General features: G+C 43.4%; 1 protein-coding gene across 10 annotated transcripts in view; it reads left to right on the top strand.

The window, feature by feature from the left end:
- Positions 1-19,614, top strand: part of VEPH1 (ventricular zone expressed PH domain containing 1) — a 174,026-nt gene that overhangs the window by 107,233 nt on the left and 47,179 nt on the right. For 9 of the 10 annotated variants that reach the window (XM_082224096.1, XM_082224093.1, XM_082224091.1 and 6 more), the window contains 2 exons: positions 8,527-8,736; positions 12,791-13,185. In XM_082224096.1, the coding sequence (XP_082080222.1) occupies positions 8,527-8,736; positions 12,791-13,185 (605 nt within the window). Of the gene's footprint in view, positions 1-8,526; positions 8,737-12,790; positions 13,186-19,614 lie in introns of those variants that run through there. The other variant, XM_082224092.1, reaches the window with a different exon arrangement.

Below are 19,614 nucleotides of genomic sequence, written 5' to 3' on the forward strand. Positions count from 1 at the left end.
AATATGAAAAGCAGCCTTATGTTTGCATTGGGAGCCAAAATACTGGATAGAATTAAAAATAGATGTAATGGAAACTTAGTGGACTTGAAATTCTGCAAATGTCAGACAAACTAACCTGGCAAACGTGATGAAAATATTAATTACTAATAGCTTTGTATCAGAAAATTGAAGTGTATGCCATATGTATCTCTAAAGGCAACTCATAGAGGAAATAACCTATCCCTGAACTCAAAGAAGTGTTCTGGAAGCCCAAAGGAGGTTGGGAAGAGTCATTCCGCAGACAAAGCCTATGATAAGATTATAGAGGGAAGCTGGCTGACAAATAAAATGTTCTCAAAATGCATACCCCTCAGCATCCCTCTGATCAAAACTGGGACACTTGCTTTTTCATCTCAAGCTTTCATGGGAGCCAGCTGGTTCTCACACAAGACCAAAAAATGAGCATCTTTTGATCTGGCACTCTGGCACAAGTGACTTTGCACTAGAGTGTTGGACCGAAAAACCGGGACATTCCAGGATCCAAAGAGAAGCCAGGGTGGCTTCTGTAATTCCAGGATGTACCTGTTAAATCAAGATGGTTGAGGAGCATCTGAAATAATAAATCATAGCTCTGAGTGTAAAACAATACTTGTCCCAAACTCCCAAAACCAGGTTCACACTTTCCCCTGAAGATTTGGGGTGGGGTGGGGAGAAGGTCAAGGAGAGAATCTGCATTGTTCTGGTAGAAATGTAAGTTCTTCCTCCAATATAAGCCAACAAGATTTGAAGTATAAAATGGTGGTTTTCTTGAGTCAAAATGAGAGTACCCCTAAACATTTTTAGGGGGTAAAGCACTGCCTATAGGTGACCTGCAGAGGCGGCACCACAGTGCCAGACAGCCAAACTCCTCATACCAGACTGTAAACAGGCAAGCCGTGTGTGTGTGTGTGTGTGTGTGTGTGTGTGTGTGTGTAAATGACCAGAGCTGCAAGGCAATGCAATCCATGAATTTCCGAGTCTCCCTCAGCTTCCCATGGAAGATAACTTACAGGTCTCACTAAATTCAATAAGAATGTGTGCCAATCATCTTCATTAAAACATATCAGGACTTTATTAATCTGCCCTGAAGAACTGCAATAGGACAAGTGGTATTTGTATATTTGATTTTTTTGCATTATATTGTTACTAACTCACAGGACCACCACTGTTTAGGATTCCAGCCAGTTAGACAGACGGCCTGCTAGGCTTTCCTCCAGGTGAGTATAAGCTGTTACATAAAGAGCACCTTGTTGGCTTATATTGGAGGAAGAACTTACATTTCTACCTGAACATTGCAGATTCTCTCCCTGACCTTCTTCCCACCCCACCCCAAATCTTCAGGGGAAAGTGTGAACCTGGTTTTGGGAGTTTGGGACAAGTATTGTTTTACACCAGCGTTGTCCTGTTTTTTCTCAGAGCTATGATTTATTATTTCAGAGGTAAGAACAGGATTTGGTCTTCAAGGGCAAGGATCCAAAGTAAGGATCTGGTAAAGGTAAAGGTAAAGGTACCCCTGCCCGAACGGGCCAGTCTTGACAGACTCTGGGGTTTGTGCGCCCATCTCACATCTATTGGCCGGGGGCCAGCGCTGTCCGGAGACACTTCCGGGTCACGTGGCCAGCGTGACAAAGCTGCATCTGGCGAGCCAGCGCAGCACACGGAACGCCGTTTACCTTCCCGCTGGTAAGCGGTACCTATTTATCTACTTGCACCCGGGGGTGCTTTCGAACTGCTAGGTTGGCAGGCGCTGGGACCGAACGACGGGAGCGCACCCCGCCGCGGGGATTCGAACTGCCGACCTTTCGATCGGCAAGCCCTAGGCGCTGAGGCTTTAACCCACAGCGCCACCCGCGTCCCTAAGGATCTGTTAGGGACCTCTAAAACAATCTCCTCTTGTTGAGGGTAAATCTCTCGTCTTATGAAACTGGTTTGCTCACAGGATTGATGACAGGACACGACAAATCCTTTTACTTCAAGGCAACTGTCTTGTGTGCTGTCAAAAGCTGAAGCAACAGAAAGTTATACGTAAAATGAGTTGGTGTTTCCTGCTGGAGGAACATGCACAAAGCCAGTTCAGCGCCAATAGGTCTCAGCTCTTGAACAAGAAGGTTGATTCCATTTGTTACTATTTCCCGTCTGTTACTTCATTTTTACAAATATTCAGCTTAACACTCCTTGGCTTCAATCCGTTGTCTGTCATCTGATAGGTGTAGTTTATGCTTGTGCTTCAGATACGTCCCTCCAGTTGAAGTCACTGGTATGTGAACTGGAATAATGGCTGCCTCTCAGGTTGTTGTTTTAAACCATTAGAGATGGTGTAAGGTTGTTTGAAGTTGAACATGGGATGAAGAAACTCAATGCTGCGTAGTTGGACTGGGTGCACACATAAGCTATCTGCTGTTCTTTCCTGAAAGAAATGGTGGTGATAGGAAAATGGCAACACTTAGGTCAACACTGCCTTCAAGTTGATATGGCTGTTTAGAAATCTGCTCATCTCTACCTCTAGTTTTCTCTAGATTTATAGATTTTCACTGTACCATTCTATACAGAAACCTGTGTGTAAACCCTAATGACCAGGGGTCAGCAATATGTATCTTGCCTGGGCTGGATTGGTCCCGTGGAGATCCCTCCATGGATTGCGGGCACGCATGAGTGCGTTCACCTGCAATTTTCACCATCTGCGCGTGCACAGATGCAATTTTCGGCAGATGCGATTTTCAGTGCCGTGGAAGTGAGTCCCTGCACTGTGCTGCGCCGGTTTAGAACAGTGCATGAGCAGGCAGTTTGGTTCGGGGGTGGCTCAGGGGCCAGTCAAATGGCCCATGGACCTTAGGTTGCTGACCCCTGCTAATGGCTGTAAACGTGCTCAAAAGTTGACACTTGTCATGCTTACTCAGTATGCACCATATAGTGAAATGGACAAAAGTGGTATTGTGGTCTAAACCACTGAGCCTCTTGGGCTTGCTGATCAGAAGGTTGGCGGTTCGAATCCATGCAACTGAGTGAGCTCCCATTGCTCTGTCCCAGCCTAGCAGTTTGAAAGCATGCCAGTTCAAGTAGATAAATAGGTACCACTGCGGCAGGAAGGTACATTGCGTTTCCATGAGCTCTGGTTTCCGTCACGGTGTTCCATTGCACCAGAAGTGGTTTAGTCATGTTGGCCACCTGACCCGGAAAGCTGTCTGTGGACAAACACTGGCTCCCTTGGCCTGAAAGTGATATGAGGGCCACAAAGCCATAGTTCTCTTTGACTGGAGTCCTTTACCTGTTTACCTATATAGTGAAGCACACAGATCCGCAATGGTTGTACAGCCTGAACCCATTTCTTACATGGAAAAGCATTCCACCTCATAATTATTCAGTGTTTGAAGTAGCCCTGACTCTGAGGTCAGATGCAAATATAAAAGATGATTTTGAGTTAACAGTGTAATTTGAAAATTTGTGTGTCGACAATAATTCATTCCTTTAGGAAACCTGCAGTTACTGTACTTATAGGGAAGTGACTTTTCATACAGTAATTGTTGGCCTGAATCCTTTGACATGGGGAATTTTGCATATTATCTGATGTAATTAAAACCATGTGTTAATGAAAACCATGCAGTATTAGAATGCCCCGGCCCCCTGCTGATCCTAAAGATTCAGATAATTCAAATGTGAATGAAGAATTTTAATACATAGTGATTTCATCTTAGAAATCAACCATGGTCAACTTAACAACAAACAGAAAATGCAGATCTACCGAAACCTCCCAACCACAATTCTTGAGAATAACAAGGCATGAAATTTTCATTGTATCCTTTTTTTGTTTTGTTTATTTTTCTTAATAGCCGGATGAACTGAATTCCTTTTCATTGTAAGCGAGGCTTGAGCTGCCATATCTGATTTGGCTCTTGCAGCCCTTGCACCTTTTATTTTCACTGCCATTCGTCCATTTTAAGACAGCCCTTTGCCAAGATAAGCAATGTTGAAAGTGCATGATGATATTGATGTGCTCTTTGGAAATGATCCAGTGTAGGATATTTTTTCCCCAGGGCCATGCATCTTGATGATGACCATTTGCTCTTAGGAAGGTTCATATCAGGGCTCACCAAGCAACTTTTCACCATTGTTCAAAGCTTTTTCAGAACCACTAAAATCACTCTAAGTAGAGATCCTCCTATAGAATTTATTTTAGTGTAAGTCCTTTAGGGAGAGCAGAATACTAATCACTTTGGGTTAGATAGCTTTATGCAGGTTGCCTTTGAGCTCCCACCTCTTCCTATATTGGTAGCAGGGAGATTTTAATACTGGCCTACCTCTCAAGCTTGCTGTAAATATTGCTGAGATAATGTATGAAAGGCACTTAGAACAGTTTCCGGGCATAGCGGGCAAGTTTATGAAATATTTTTCCAAATGTCAAAATTCTAGGGCTATGATGATTTACTTAGAGTAGACCTGCTGAAGTTAATAAGCCTAGCTAAGTTAGGGCCATTGATTTCAGTGGTCTACTCTTAGTGAAAATTAGCTGAATACCACCCTAGAGTTTGGGCAGAACGTCTTGGAGTGAAACCTATTCAAAATTTTCACCAGTAATTAGTTTTATTGATGACTCTTTTCCTAGAAGAGGCAAGAGAGGAGGAGACATATCTCACAGTTGTACATAGTATGAAGGCTATAAGTGAAGCATTTCATGCTTGTTCCATTAGTCTTACTTTCCAGCAAACAGTTTGCCTGGAAAACCACATTGTTCTGGAGGTCAGCCTGGACGTAAACAAGCAGAATACAATGTTGTACCCCCTGAAGAGGATCTCCGGGGACAAGATTTTTGGGGCTGGCTTTGGCGAGGCAGCACAGAATCCTCTGTTCTGAGAATTCCACTTGTGTGATATTAGCTAACTAGAGGAGTCTTAAGCCAAGTTAGATACTTTATAGATTGCTAAGCCATAGTAAACAATGTACATGCAAACGTAGAACAAAATGTCCCTTTAAAAACAACAGACTGTTACAAACATTTCTTTCTATGACCTGACATTGATGCAGACTCTTATGCTGCCTTGAACACATTTTACCCTTTACATATTACATTTAGTGAATTTTCTTTTTTTAAATATAATCTTTATTAGGGTTTTTTAACATATCATTTTCAACAGTAATTAAACATACTTTTACATCTTATTCGAATTTTTGACTTCCGTCAATCCTGTCTGAAAATTGACCAGTCTAATCTCTCAGTATGCATTTCTTATCTCCCCTATTACATTTCAAACTCATAACCAATATCTCTATCTTTTTCTACTTTGTAACACTTCTTATATTTCTCCTTACAAAACTTCTTGTAGTCCTACTAGCATAATTTGTTGATTACAGTTGCTCTTCAAATAATTCATATACTTCTTCCAATCTTCTGTAAATCTCTGGTCCCGCAGGTTTCGAATCCTTCCTGTCATTTTGTCCAATTCTGCAAAGTCCATTAATTTTGTCTGCCATTTTTCTTTCATTGGAATTTCTTCTTGTTTCCATTTCTGGGCTAACAATACTCTTGCCGCAGTTGTTGCATATAAAAACAATTTAACATCTTGCCTATTAATGTCCTGACCTATAATACCAAGTAAAAAGTGAATTTTCAATCAGATCTCCATTTGGTTCATGAGTAGAATGAGGATCTAATAGTAGGAACTCAGAAAAGTTTATGCAGTTCATTGCCACAAGATGTAGTGTTGAGTTTAAACACTTCTCATGTGGTTCCAGAGGGACCCCAAGTATTCAGTGGATGTGCATACAGGAGAAAGTATCATCCCCCACATGTCTCTACCCTAGTATGCGTATGTGAATGCACACCTACAAATTGCCTGTAAACGTACACTCAAATGCACATAGGCATCTCTCCCTGTTGCTTATGAGGCTTTATACCCTAACTTATCCTTAACTTTCAGCCATTTGTCAACTCCGTCACAAAACATCCATAAGCTCTCCCTTTTCCAATCTTGGACCCCTACATAGAATCAAAGAGAATACAATATGGCTAGCACAGCTGTATCTCCTATCCTTTTAAGGCAGGTATGGGGAACTGGATCCAACTGGGGGTAGATTCGGGGGTTACCTGACTTCAGCAGGTCACTTTGACAGGTGAGTGAGGGCAGACACCTGTCAATGATGCCAGGAGATACCACTTCAAAGAAGGAATTGGGAGCACACTTAGGGGCCACTCCCTAAGTTCTTCCTTCCTTTCCTTTTTTTGCAACCCTGGTTTTAATGCAAGCTGAGCCTGTGAAGGAAGGAAGGAAGGACCAGGAACACACCTTTCCAGCTGTAATTTGGTGCTTTTTTAATGCATTGCCTTTTTCTGGGTTGGAGGTTCAAGGGACACAAACCTGCAGTGGTCTTTTTGAGTTCAGGGAAGGAGTTTCATAGGGACACACCAGCTATTTCCAACCTGCTACTATATTCAGTGCTATTATTCTGGGAGAAATAAATGGCGGAACTCACCATGAACACCTCCTTTGTTCTCTTTAATGGCAATGGTGCCCACCTGAGGGGTGCCAAAACTGAGTTCCTGCTGGAAAAAAGCTCTGACTTATATTGATGTTGGTGAGGCTCTAGCAAACTGTTTGCAGATGGCTATTTCGAAACTGACTGTGGGATTTATGGTCTGACAGTGTGGTCTTTTATCTGTGTACTATGATGCTTTTATTGCATTTTATTGGGGTAAATTAGATTTTTATTGTAATGCAAGTTTTTGTTTTGAATATGATTTATTACTGGAAGCCATTCCATGGATTGTGTTTTGTCCAGGAACAAGGTGCAACTTGTGTGTGTGTGTGTGTGCGTGTGTGCACGCAGCTATGTATTCTTGCCATAGTGCACCAGGACAACATTGCTTCCAGGCACTCTGGGGGAAAGAAAATGCCAGCACACAAACCACTGAAGGGAGAGAACGCCTCTCTTGTTTCTGCCACCACTGAAAGACTCCATCTTTGTTCTTTGCAACCCCCTTCCCCACTCCACATTTTGTGTGCCCTGCAGTCTGTCTGGAGGGCACTACAAAGATTGTTAAAATTATTATTTTGATGTATATATAGGAATATGTGTCACCTATGGGTTAAACCACAGAGCCTAGGACTTGCCGATCAGAGGGTCGGCGGTTCGAATCCCCACAATGGGGTGAGCTCTCATTGCTCGGTCTCTGCTCCTGCCAACCTGGCAGTTCGAAAGCACCTCAAAGCGCAAGTAGATAAATAGGTACCGCTCCGGCGGGAAGGTAAACGGCGTTTCCGTGCGCTGCTCTGATTTGCCAGAAGCGGCTTAGTCATGCTGGCCACATGACCTGGAAGCTGTACGCCGGCTCCCTTGGCCAATAAAGCTAGATGAGCGCCGCAACCCCAGAGTCGGCCACAAGTGGACCTAATGGTCAGGGGTCCTTTACCTTTATGTGTACACACACACACATGCACATTTATATACATTGACAGCAAATTAGTTGCAGGTGTCTAAAGGCTGCTTGTTATATATAGCACTTTTACTAATCTGTTCTAAATTGCATTTTAGAATGCTTGCCTTAGAGATGTCCAGCTGGTATTCAAGATCATATCACTGGGAATTCTTCCTCTAGTTCTTTGCTTAGACATCCACATTTATTTCTCATCTATTGTTCTCTTAGTAATATATTCAGCAGTAGCCCTTGAGGCAGTTTGCACAATACGGACATAGCCACACTGCACCCACATGGAGGCCTCTACACAAGGTGATGATGCCATTCATTCAAGCAGGGGGCAAGCCAGCCTAGGCATCCTCACAGCTTATAGCTGGTGGTGTCAAAAGTCCCTTGTTCTCGAGTGCCAGTGTGGTGTAGTGGTTAAGAGCGGTAGACTCGTAATCTGGTGAACCGGGTTTGCGTCTCCGTTTCTCCACATGCAGCTGCTGGGTGACCTTGGGCCAGTCACACTTCTTTGAATTCTCTCAGCCCCACTCACCTCACCAGACGAAGGGAAAGGAGAATGTTAGCCACTTTGAGACTCCTTCGGGTAGTGATAAAGCGGGATATCAAATCCAAACTCCTCCTCCTCCTCCTCCTCCTCCTCCTCTTCTTCTTCTTCTTCTTCTTCTTCGCCTTCTCCTCCTCCTCTCCTCCTCCTCACTGATTGTAATATATTTCCACAGAGCGAAATGTTTGAAATTATCTTGTAAAAGTTGCCTCTAAAGTCAATTTAGTCAACTCCTTATGACAGATATATGGTACAGCCTTTAATTTATTTTGGCACATTTTTACACCAGTCTTTGGCCAAATATGACATATGGGAAGGAGCTGTGAGGTAAGACCGACAGTAGAGAATTATATAGCACAAGTCAGAAAGGTGTAGGCCTGGACTAAATGGGAATGATGATCCCTCGAAAGAACCTGGCCACAGATGCACTTGGAATAAATGCTGGCATATATATGGACCCTTAGAGATGCATATATATTTTTTAATTCTACCACCTGCAAAATAGGACGATGTTTCTGTTAACCCCCCAGTTTTTCACCTCTCCTAGGGTAGAAGATGTTGCTGAAACAGAATCTCCTTCTCAGCTGGATGACTTAAAATCCACTATGAATGGGAATGAAGACGATGAAAAGCTTCAGGTTAAAAAACAAGCTTTTGAAGAGAAAATAAACATTGACAGCAGTACGCCTGGATCTGTCGGCCGGCATAGTCTTGGCCAGGTTTCTAAAGAAGAAAGGAAGGACATGAGGTTTAACAGGTATGCTTCAATGCAGGGTGTCAGCGGTTTTGCATGCTGATTGGTTTTCCCATACAGTGGTGCCTCGCAAGACGAAATTAATTCGTTCCGCGAGTTTTGTCGTCTTGCGATTTTTTTCGTCTTGCGAAGCACGGTGTCGCGAAAGTTTTGGAAAAGCTTCAAAAATCACCAAAGTCTTTAAAAACCTCAAAAAAGGCTACCACACCACGTTCTATGAGTTGCTCCTCGAAGTCAAGTTGCAACTGTATTAGCGGTGTTAAGAAAAAGGAAACAAACTTGCAAGACGTTTCTGTCTTGCGAAGCAAGCCCATAGGGAAAATCGTCTTGCAAAGCAGCTCAAAAAACAAAAACCCCTTTCGTCTAGTGAGTTTTTTGTCTTGCGAGGCATTCGTCTTGCGATGTACCACTGTACATAATTTTTGAGGGAGAAAAACCCCCAAATGTTAAAGTGAACAGGCAAGTTACATAGTACCTGTGGGCATCAGACATTTAATTGTACCCAGACATCTTGTCAATAACTCTAAGAGCTGGATAAGATCTACGAGTTATTTGTTTAACCTACCTTGTGCTCCAGAGTGCAGGGGGAGGTGCAAAGGAACACTGGATTTGAAAAAGTTCAGGCAAAAATGAAGATCACTTTCCGTAAGTATAGTTGGCAAAATTCTTTTGGCAATTTGGACACCTTAAAAGCAGATTTATAAGCACTGTCAACGAGTGAAAAGTATGCAGATATACATCAATATATAGTCAAAGCAGATCCAGAGAAAACGAAAGGTACAAATGCAGCAAACAATTGGTTAGAATTAATCTGGCATAATGCAAAATTAATAAAGACAAAGCATTAAAAGAGATTGTATCACATATGTAAAGCGTTAGGGATAACAACAGCAAAAGAAACCCACCCCCAAACAAGAAAGTCCTATCTAGGGCAGTATTTCTTTGTAAATAATGTTAATCTTCAGCTTTTTAAGATGTTGAATTAAACAATCGAACAAGCCAGGTCTTGCGCTAACTGTCAGCTAGACTGGGCACTGATCAAGGGCTCTAGGAGCTCAGAAGGGCCCTTCACCAGCCCAACTAAGCTGTGCCACCCTGCCGCCACCTCGCTGGGCCCCTCGGTCATTTTCATGGTGGGATAGCTGTTTCTGAACGAGAGTCAAGCTTGGCTCACATCTGCAGTGGCTCCCCACCATTTTCATTGACCAACAATGCAATGCCCCAGCCCTTCAGAGCTATGAAATCTATGGGTATGAGGGGATGATTAGCTGCTTGTGCTTAAAATTGTGCTCCCTCAGAGTTTGTGCGGCTCCACAAACCTCTGTGTGTGACAGAGCTCCTCAGACATGTCTGCTCTAGTCACTAGTAGAGTCTGACAGTGGCTGCCTGCGGAAGCGCTTCCAGCAAAGAAGCTCCTTAACGGAAACGCGTCTCCTGGACTCACGACGTGGCAGCTTCCGGCGAAGCATGGGTCTCCCTATGGTTGCTTCTGACACCTCCTCGCTGTTTTCGCTGGACGTGTCTCTCACCCCTCCCTCTCCCCTGCTAGTTCCTGCCTTGGCTGCTGCGTCTCTCTCAGCATTCCTGAGATCCTCCTCCAGAGACCCCTCGCTCCCCCTGCTGGTCCCTGCTTTAGCTGCTGACTCCCTCCCAGCCTCTGGGAGCCCTACCACCTCCCTTTCCTCTGATGTCAGTTCCCTGACAATGGGTTTCATAGATCTTTGTACTAGAGCGTTGCATTTCCTGGTAAATTAAAATGGGAGGCAGCAACCATGGGTGGGAGCTGAGCGTAGCTCCTGTTCAAAAGCGGCACTTCTGCCTCTTTGGTTAAAATGCCACCCAGGAGCCCAAGGATGTTGCAGTTGCTACAGTGGCAAGGTTTCTTAAAACAATTTCTGATAAATAACCCTGTTAAGAATTTTTAAGTAGAGATGCCAGCTGTCCCAGTTCTGAAATCCCAAGGCCATTATGATCTGAGCCATGTGCCCCTCTAATTTCAGCTCAGTTTGGGGTGACTTGGTAGCAGATCTCTGACAATGCCATCCTTTCCTACTGCTAACTTTTCTTCCACTACCACCCTTTTCCATACAGTCCCAGACCAACCAAAACCCTTTTAGGGCAATTGTAATCATATAGATGGGATGCGGGTCGCGCTGTGGGTTAAACCACAGAGCCTAAAACTTGCTGATCAGAAGGTCGGTGGTTCGAATCCCCATGACGGGGTGAGCTCCCATTTCTTGGTCCACGCTCCTGCCAACCTAGCAGTTTGAAAGCACGCCAACGTGCAAGCAGATAAATAGGTACCGCTCCAGCGGGAAGGTAAATGGCGTTTTCGTGCGCTGCTCTGGTTTGCCAGAAGCGGCTTAGTCATGCTGGCTACATGACCCAGAAGCTGTATGCCGGCTCCCTCGGCCAATAAAGCGAGATGAGCACCACAACCGCAGAGTTGGTCACGACTGGACCTAATGGTCAGGGGTTCCTTTACCTTTACCTTTAATGATATAGAGGGGTGGAGCAGGTCGGTGCCCTCTGGTTCCACTTCTTCCATCACATCTCCTGCCATCCACACATTAAGGAAACAATGGTAAAGGTGAGCCTGGTGTATATGTATGTAGCTCTCGATGTGAGATGGAACACTGCACAATCAAGGCACCTGATCACATGGCGAATGTACAGCAAGACAACCCCCCTGATGCACAAATGCTGGGAATCAGAGTCAGAATGGCACATGACGGCCAGTCCAGAACTAGTGGCACAGGCCCATTCTCTCCTCCACCTCATTACAATAACATAGGGGTGAAGTTGCAAGTTGCAAGTGGGTGGGGGCAGAACTGGCAGATATAAGACTGGCAAAAGCCATCCACTCATTTGATAATAGAAGGCTTCACTGAGTGGCAAGGAGGGAGCAGCTTTTGCCTTTGTTGAAACTTGGATAGTTTTCTGTGTTAATCTCAAAGGCAGAAGAGCATAAATTTACACTGAAATTCCGTTAAAGCAGTGCACTTACATCCCAGACCGATTCTTACGAATTTGCTTGGCACGCAAGTTGCAGCTGACAACATCAGTTGAAACATTTTTAAAAAATTACGTTTTCAATAGAGGTCACATCTGTTTTCAGCGAGACAAGATGAATCATCTATGAGGTTCGCTCATTTCTCAAGGACAAAACTGTATATTTCCTTAATTATTGGAAAGAAGTTTAACAAACAAAAATACTTGCAGTAGATATGGCTATTTCGAATGGTTATTTCTCCTGTGCAGTGTGATTAATTTTTTCATTTGTTTATGTTGTATATACTCTGAGTCACTGTACTGATATTTGGATTTGAATGCGTATTATTACATGAGGTGTTGGCCACATTGAGATGATCAGCAAAGATCAGCAGTGAGCCTCCAGCTTTTATGTTCCCTCCTTACCTCTCTCCTTCCTTCACAATCAAACTTTTTGTTAGCAGCAAATAATAGCTTGCCATTTAACTTGACAACTATAATAGGTTTGCACAAACCAGAATCCCAGACCATCATCCCAGACCGGTTTGAGGAAATCAGCTTCGGTTTATGCAAAGCAACTATAGTAATGGACCCCTGACCATTAGGTCCAGTCATGGCTGGCTCTGGGGTTGTGGCACTCATCTTGCTTTATTGGCCGAGGGAGGTGGTGTTTGTCTGCAGACAGCTTCTGGGTCATGTGGCCAGCATGACTAAGCCACTTCTGGCGAACCAGAGCAGCACACGGAAACGCCGTTTACCTTCCCACCAGAGTGGTACCTATTTATCTACTTGCACTTTGACGTGCTTTCAAACTGCTAGGTTGGCAGGAGCAGGGACCGAGCAACGGGAGCTCACTCCGTCACGGGGATTCAAACCGCCGACCTGATCGGCAAGTCCTAGGCTCTGTGGTTTAACCCACAGCGCCACCCGCATCCCTATAAAGCAACTATCATTTGGTGCTAATTATGGTGTGGTGCTAATTAAGGTTCTTCCCCCCCCCCCATGCACCACAGTCCATTTTGCCTTTTCCCCAAGCCATTTGTTCCTGCCTTTGTTTACACTGCAGGTCCAAAAGTCTAGCTTTGCATGCTGTCCGTTTGAGGAGTGTTCATTCTGACAATGGACAAGAGATGGAGAATGGAGATGTTACAGCCGGCATCTCTTTCACAGATATCTATCTGAGCCAAGAAGCCGACAAATTGCCTTCTAGTGCAGACACTGAAGAGTCGCAGCTGGAACAGTCTTCACTTTCGCACCCAAGTATCAAATGTACAGAACCAGAGAATCTGCCAGAACCCGTTAAAGAAAACTGCCATGAAGGGAGCCCGAAGACAATACAGAATCCTGCCGAGTATCAAGATAAGCTTTACCTTCACTTAAAGGAAAATCTCTCTAAAGTGAAAGCATATGTCGTGGAGATGGGGAAGAAAATTCCTCTCCCAGATGAGTGTGTTATTGAAGGTAAGAGGCCTGACCCTTTGAAATGATGGGAGCATTTTAGAAAATACTTTAGGACCCTCTTTTAAGCTGTCAACCAGCCTCCTCTAAGCATGAGTTCTTTTCACTAGCTGAAACGTGTTTCTGCATAACGGCGTTGTTTTAAAAGGCACTGTCTTGAGATTCCTTCTTGCCTCCGCATTGTTTCTGTGCTTCATTGTGCTTTATCCCATAAAGGACCTGCTAGCACGCTGCCCTTGCCTGCTTGCTGTGTGCTTCCACTATCAAGTCCTATATGTGCTCAGAGTTCCTAGGACTCTTGTTCATGGGTTGTATCTAACTAGCTTATGCTCTGAGTAGTAGACTCACTGTAATGTATAGGTTGGTCATGAACGCAATGAACTAAGGTCCAAGTATTACTGCTAGTGTATAAAGCCTTAAAAGGTTTAGGACCAGGTTACCTGAAAGACCATCTTGTCTCTTTTACACTGGCCAGATCACCACGATCACCTGGAGAGATCACCTTCTGAGGCCTCCTTGAGAGGTCCGGAGGGTGGCAACATGAGTACGGGGCCTTCTCTGCAGTGGCTCCCCGTCTGTGGGATGCTCTCCCCAGGGAAGTCCGCCTGGCACCTTCATTACACATCTTTAGAATCATAGAATCATAGAATCATAGAATCATAGAATCATAGAATTGGAAGAGACCACAAGGGCCATCGAGTCCAACCCCCTGCCAAGCAGGAAACACCATCAGAGCACTCCTGACATATGGTTGTCAAGCCTCTGCTTAAAGACCTCCAAAGTAGGAGACTCCACCACACTCCTTGGCAGCAAATTCCACTGTCGAACAGCTCTTACTGTCAGGAAGTTCTTCCTAATGTTTAGGTGGAATCTTCTTTCTTGTAGTTTGGATCCATTGCTCCGTGTCCGCTTCTCCGGAGCAGCAGAAAACAACCTTTCTCCCTCCTCCATGTGACATCCTTTTATATATTTGAACATGGCTATCATATCACCCCTTAACCTCCTCTTCTCCAGGCTAAACATGCCCAGCTCCCTTAGCCGTTCCTCATAAGGCATCGTTTCCAGGCCTTTGACCATTTTGGTTGCCCTCCTCTGGACACGTTCCAGTTTGTCAGTGTCCTTCTTGAATTGTGGTGCCCAGAACTGGACACAGTACTCCAGGTGTGGTCTGACCAGAGCAGAATACAGTGGCACTATTACTTCCCTTGATCTAGATGCTATACTCCTATTGATGCAGCCCAGAATTGCATTGGCTTTTTTAGCAGGCGCCAGGCAAAAACGTTCCTTTTTAACCAGGCCTTTGGCTGACCTAATCAACATCCTATACCCTTTAAAATGTGGCTCTTTTGAGGGGGGCATTATTGGATTATTGCTTTTATTTTGATTTTATATATTGTGATCTTTTTTTGTGAACTGCCCTGAGACCTCCGGGTATAGGGCAGTATATAAATTCAATGAATGAACGAACAAACAAATGAATAAATGAATGAGAAGCCCTCCTAATTTCCCCACAGTTGTCTCCTATTGGGTTCATTTCAATGTGAACCAAAGCTTTTAGCATGGTGACTCCAGTAATTAAACTGTGCCATTATTGTAGAATTTGCTTTTACTGTTGTAATTTCCTGAGAGTTCCTTAAGTACGATTATTGAGGCAAAATTCCCAGAGTAGGACACGTTGTAAAATTGATGTGACTGATACTCCATACATGCACAGCCATGCCTTCATGTCCATTGCACGTGGAGCACTTAGCTAATATTTCCAAAACTCCATAAACTACTTGTTCTGAAATTTGGCTGCAATCTGAACTTCTTTAATTTCTGCACTTGGTACATCAAGAGCTAGGCTCTTCTTCATCCCACCCATTTCTTAAGAAACTGTTCACAAGTTCCTGCTACAAATAATACACAGCTGTTTGGTGTTGCATTAGCCAAACTGGAATTTGCTGCAATTTTATTAATATTAAATGTAAGGAGTATGGTGAATACACAATCTGTGTCAAACCACACATGACTAACAGTTTGTTACAACATGACTGTACTGCAAAATACAAGGTATAAGTATGAAGAGCTCTCAGAACTGCCACTTCAGTTGTGTCAGTTGTGTTCTATATACCTTTAAAATGAAACATTATTTCTTTGATTAGTGTTCTCAAGAAGCATCTATCATTTTGAAAAGCAAAATAATCCCACTCAAAAATACATATTCAGGGTGCTCTCTAGGTAGGCACAAGTATATTTGTTTACACACATGCACATAAAAACAGGAAGTGACACCATGTTAAGTGGGAGGGGCAAGGGAGCAGGAGGCATAGATCTAAGAAATGTGTTAAATGGATGCACATATCTGAACTTCCAGTAAGACCCTTGGAAATTTGGGGCTGTGCGTGAGAAAGTGAGAGCCATGATGGCTTAAGGATTTTCATGACAATCCCAGTATTTTCAGGGCATTTGGAGGGTTGGGTATACGTTGGGTAAACACACTTGGGATTCGGGTGAGTGTTGCTTACTGGTGCAGTTTTGAGCAGTTAGTCAACAAATCAGTGAGAATTTGTATAGAAATGCTTTTAAGATTTAATGAAACCTACAGTTGAGAAACCAGTTTAGTTCCTTGTTCTATATTTCTTTAGGGAAACTTCACTTAATCTATTTAAGGACCCCTTCAAAGACCTAGGAGATCCCAGAGTGCAGGAAACTTGTTCTACTGGTAGCTTTTCTCATACGATGATTTAGCAATGGTGTGATATAGGCCCTGCTATTGAGTCCTCTCTTGGCAAGAAAGGAAAAGGATTGTGATTCACATAAAGCTTCCGTTTGCCATAGTTAAGCGATGGGCTTATCCACACTTTTGCCCCACTCAGCCTGGATAACTCAGTTGGTTGGAACATGGTTCTGATAATGCCAAGGTTGCAGGTTCGATCCCTGTATGGGACAGCTGCATATTCTTGCATTGCAGGGGTTGGACTAGACGATCCTCGGGGTCCCTTACAACTCTAAAATTCTATGGTTCTTTCCAGGCACAGGTCCATGTCCAAGTACCCTCTTTTTTGCTCCACAGCTTCCCCCTCAAAAACCCGCTCTTTAAAGCTGAATTGGAGCAAACAGCTATTCAGGTTTTCTGTGGATTGTTGTTTGCTCTGATTCAGCTTTAAAGAGCAGGTTTTCGTGGGGCAAGCTTCAGAGAAAAACAGTGGGGCCGTCAGACAGAGAGCTTTAAAGAGCAGACTGTGCCTGAAAAGTGTGGCAGAAAGGTAAGTGTGGATAAGCCCTAGCTGTTATGGTTCTTATAACTATGTATCCCACTTTACAGAGGATAACACTCTATTTGAAGGGTTGCCTGCAGACAATCCACAATCCTTCAAGACTCCTCTATTTGAAGAGTTGTCCCATCCAGTTCTTAAAGTACAGACCCAGAAGAAGGGATGGAAGCAGACGGCTTGAAGTTGCCCTTCAGCAGTTACCTCCTGAGCAGCAAGCACACAAGCCACACAGCCACACCATGGAGGGATGCACAGCCTTTCTAGTTAATTATACAGCAGTTAATTATTCCAAATTTGCATCAACACATATCAATTAGTGTGTGCAAGTTTTATGCACTCCTGCACCCTATTTTCTCTCTTTTCGGTGGTACACTTCTTCTTTAGCAGGCCACCCTAAGAGTAACTCTCCCGCCTCCTGTTCCTGGCAAGGACTTTGCTTGAGTTGGGTAGCAATTTTGAAGTGAATGGCTAGTTTAGTTAGTTTAGGAGTGTCCTTTGCTTGGCTAGAAATGTTATCTTTTGTTGTGAAAATCAAACCCCATGACAACCTGGCACAGGTTCATATTTATGTCTATGAGGCTGCAATCCTATACATGCTTAGCTAGGAGTAAGTCCCAGGGCACTCAGTAAGCAGAAGTAGTTCTAGAATTGGGCTGCATAACTTGGAGCTCAAGTTTAGTGCTTAGGTATTTCAGAGGGGGAAGAAACAAGATCCAAACCATAAAAAAACTGATCTGTTAAATTTAATAAAGAACCTGCTTTACATCTTGCTTAATTCCATCCAAGATCACTTATTTAATATTTATATATGAAATAGCTTCTAGATCCAATGCACCGACAACCACAATATTTCATCTTTCTTCCTTACTTTCAAAAAATTACCATCTTTTCCACCTGTTTCTCTTTTTATTTAAAAACAAAACAAGGAGGGGTCGTTTTCATCAGCTTATATTTCTCCAGATGTCTTGCGATCTTCCTTCTTATCTGCGTTTCAGGAATTTTGCTTACTACAAAGCTAGGCTTACTGGTTTATAATTTCCTGGAGAACCAGTTCGTTTATTAAATCTACTTGGACTTTGTTGGCTGGGATTTCCAGCTGGTTCTATTTCTGTATATATCTAGTAGAACAGGATATTTTTCTTTTTCCTGTTTGATCTTACAGAAATTGATTACTTTGACATATTTTGAGATCATTCTCAGGTTGCCTGCACACATGAGATCAATGCAGTCAATATTGTGACCTTACGATCAACAGCATGTAAGACAGGAAACAAGTGGGAAATGTATTGCTAAAATCACAGCTAATTTTAAGCAGTGGCCTTAGATGTCCACCTATTATCTGATTGACATTAGCCTGTTTTTATGGACTTTACACATAAAGGGTTCTGTCCTAAGAGCCTTCTATTGAGCTAGTATGATAGCAAAGATAGCTTCATTCAGACATTTGGTTCTGACCACATGAAGGATCCTGTGATAACATACAGGTCTAGCCCCATCCTCTTGACAACAACACAACTGCCAGCCAGGCCACTGGCTGACACATGAATTGTGTTAGCCTGAATGGGTGCTTCTGTGCATGTAGGGTTTCAAACATGTAAATAAGAGCCCTAGTCAAACAGGGTTCCTGACTGTGTCAGAAACCCTATTCTCATGCAAGACTATTATTGCATTGGCCGGCATATTTGTGATTGTCATGAGAGCTAGCCCCACACATTCCAAAAAGATGTTTCATTTGTTTGGTACCCACAGATACTGATTGCCTGAATAGGGCTTTGGGGATTTTCCTTGGAGCTGGTTCCCACTTCCAGCTAAAACTTGAACATAAGAATGAAAACTTTTAGAAAACCCTACAACTGAAGTGACCAGCTGAAATGAAATTCCCATCAGGGTCCATGATAGCTCGCATTCCGTCGCATAAATCATCATATTATATTTCAATGCTGCATAGTTTTCATAAGTAGTTTTGATGAGTTATTGTGCATTTTATGTTAGATTGGGGGAAAGCAAATTGGTACGACAGTTGTAAAGCTTTGTCTTAAGCTCTGCATTGGCTTCCCCCCCTTGCTTTTATTATTTTCTGTAGGATATAAACTTAAACAGCAAATATTTGATGGAGTGTATGACAGAATTCCCCTTGATAACTAGGGCAAGACTGCCCTTGGTCTGAATTTGGTTGGTGTTATGTTTTATGCTGTGCTGTGAGATAATTAGTACCATATGATGGGATAGATGGGAAAGATCACTGCTCCCCTGCAGTGCTTGCTTCTGGAACCTTTTGATAAATTTAAGCATGGCATGAGCCAAAGCATGATTGAGAACACATGGGCTTCTGCTAGCTCAATGCAACCACAAACTTGCAGAGACGCAGAGCAGCATTTCTGAAAATCAGTTGTGTTTTCACTATGCCAAAAATAAAAAATTAGCTGGCCTCTTATTATTTAAATCTGATGTTAAGCTCCAGACCCAAAAGTACTGTTCCCATACTGTGAAAAGTTCACATGCCAACACTCAAACTGGTTCTTCTATGTAGGCTGCCTTTACCAATTGCACTTTAGTACCCATGGCAGCACAGCCAGTATTTATAAGAGGGGCACTAATCTGCTGCTCAGAAATAGAACTAAGGACCTTTTCCCATTTTCATGACTAGGAGGGGGGCATTATTTAGCCAGATGTCACAGCTCTGCATGGCCTTACCTTTTCCAGTGGGTGCGGATAGCAGCTTCAGTGGATAATTTTCAGAGGGCGAGGAAGTGCAACGTGGGGAAGAGTTAAACCTTCTTCCCCTGATGCCACAGTCCTGACCGGGGCTCGTCTCAATAGCTGATTTCTGTAAAAGAAATATAGGTTGATAATTCCTATCATGGAACTCCCACATCACCTAAAATGTTTGCTTTAATTGCTAGGGAAATCTTACTTCAGAGCTAGAAACTCCTTGGGAAGGGAGCAGAGGTTCTGTTTCTGTGAGGTGGTTTGGAATGGATCAGAAGTGGAGTGGGTGTGGGTGGGTGGGTGTGTAGTAAACACTGATGTAAGCAGTTTCCCCATCAGCTGAATCTTTATGCCGCTGCCAAACAGGCACCGTAAGTTGCTTGCTGTTGGCCATTTTGATTAAACTTTAAGCTACTGTGAAACGAACTAAAGGGCTGGTTTCAGCATTACACTTTACACCTATTAC

Source organism: Podarcis vaucheri (genome assembly GCF_965113315.1).
Source record: "Podarcis vaucheri genome assembly, chromosome: 5".
NCBI lineage: Eukaryota > Metazoa > Chordata > Lepidosauria > Squamata > Lacertidae > Podarcis > Podarcis vaucheri.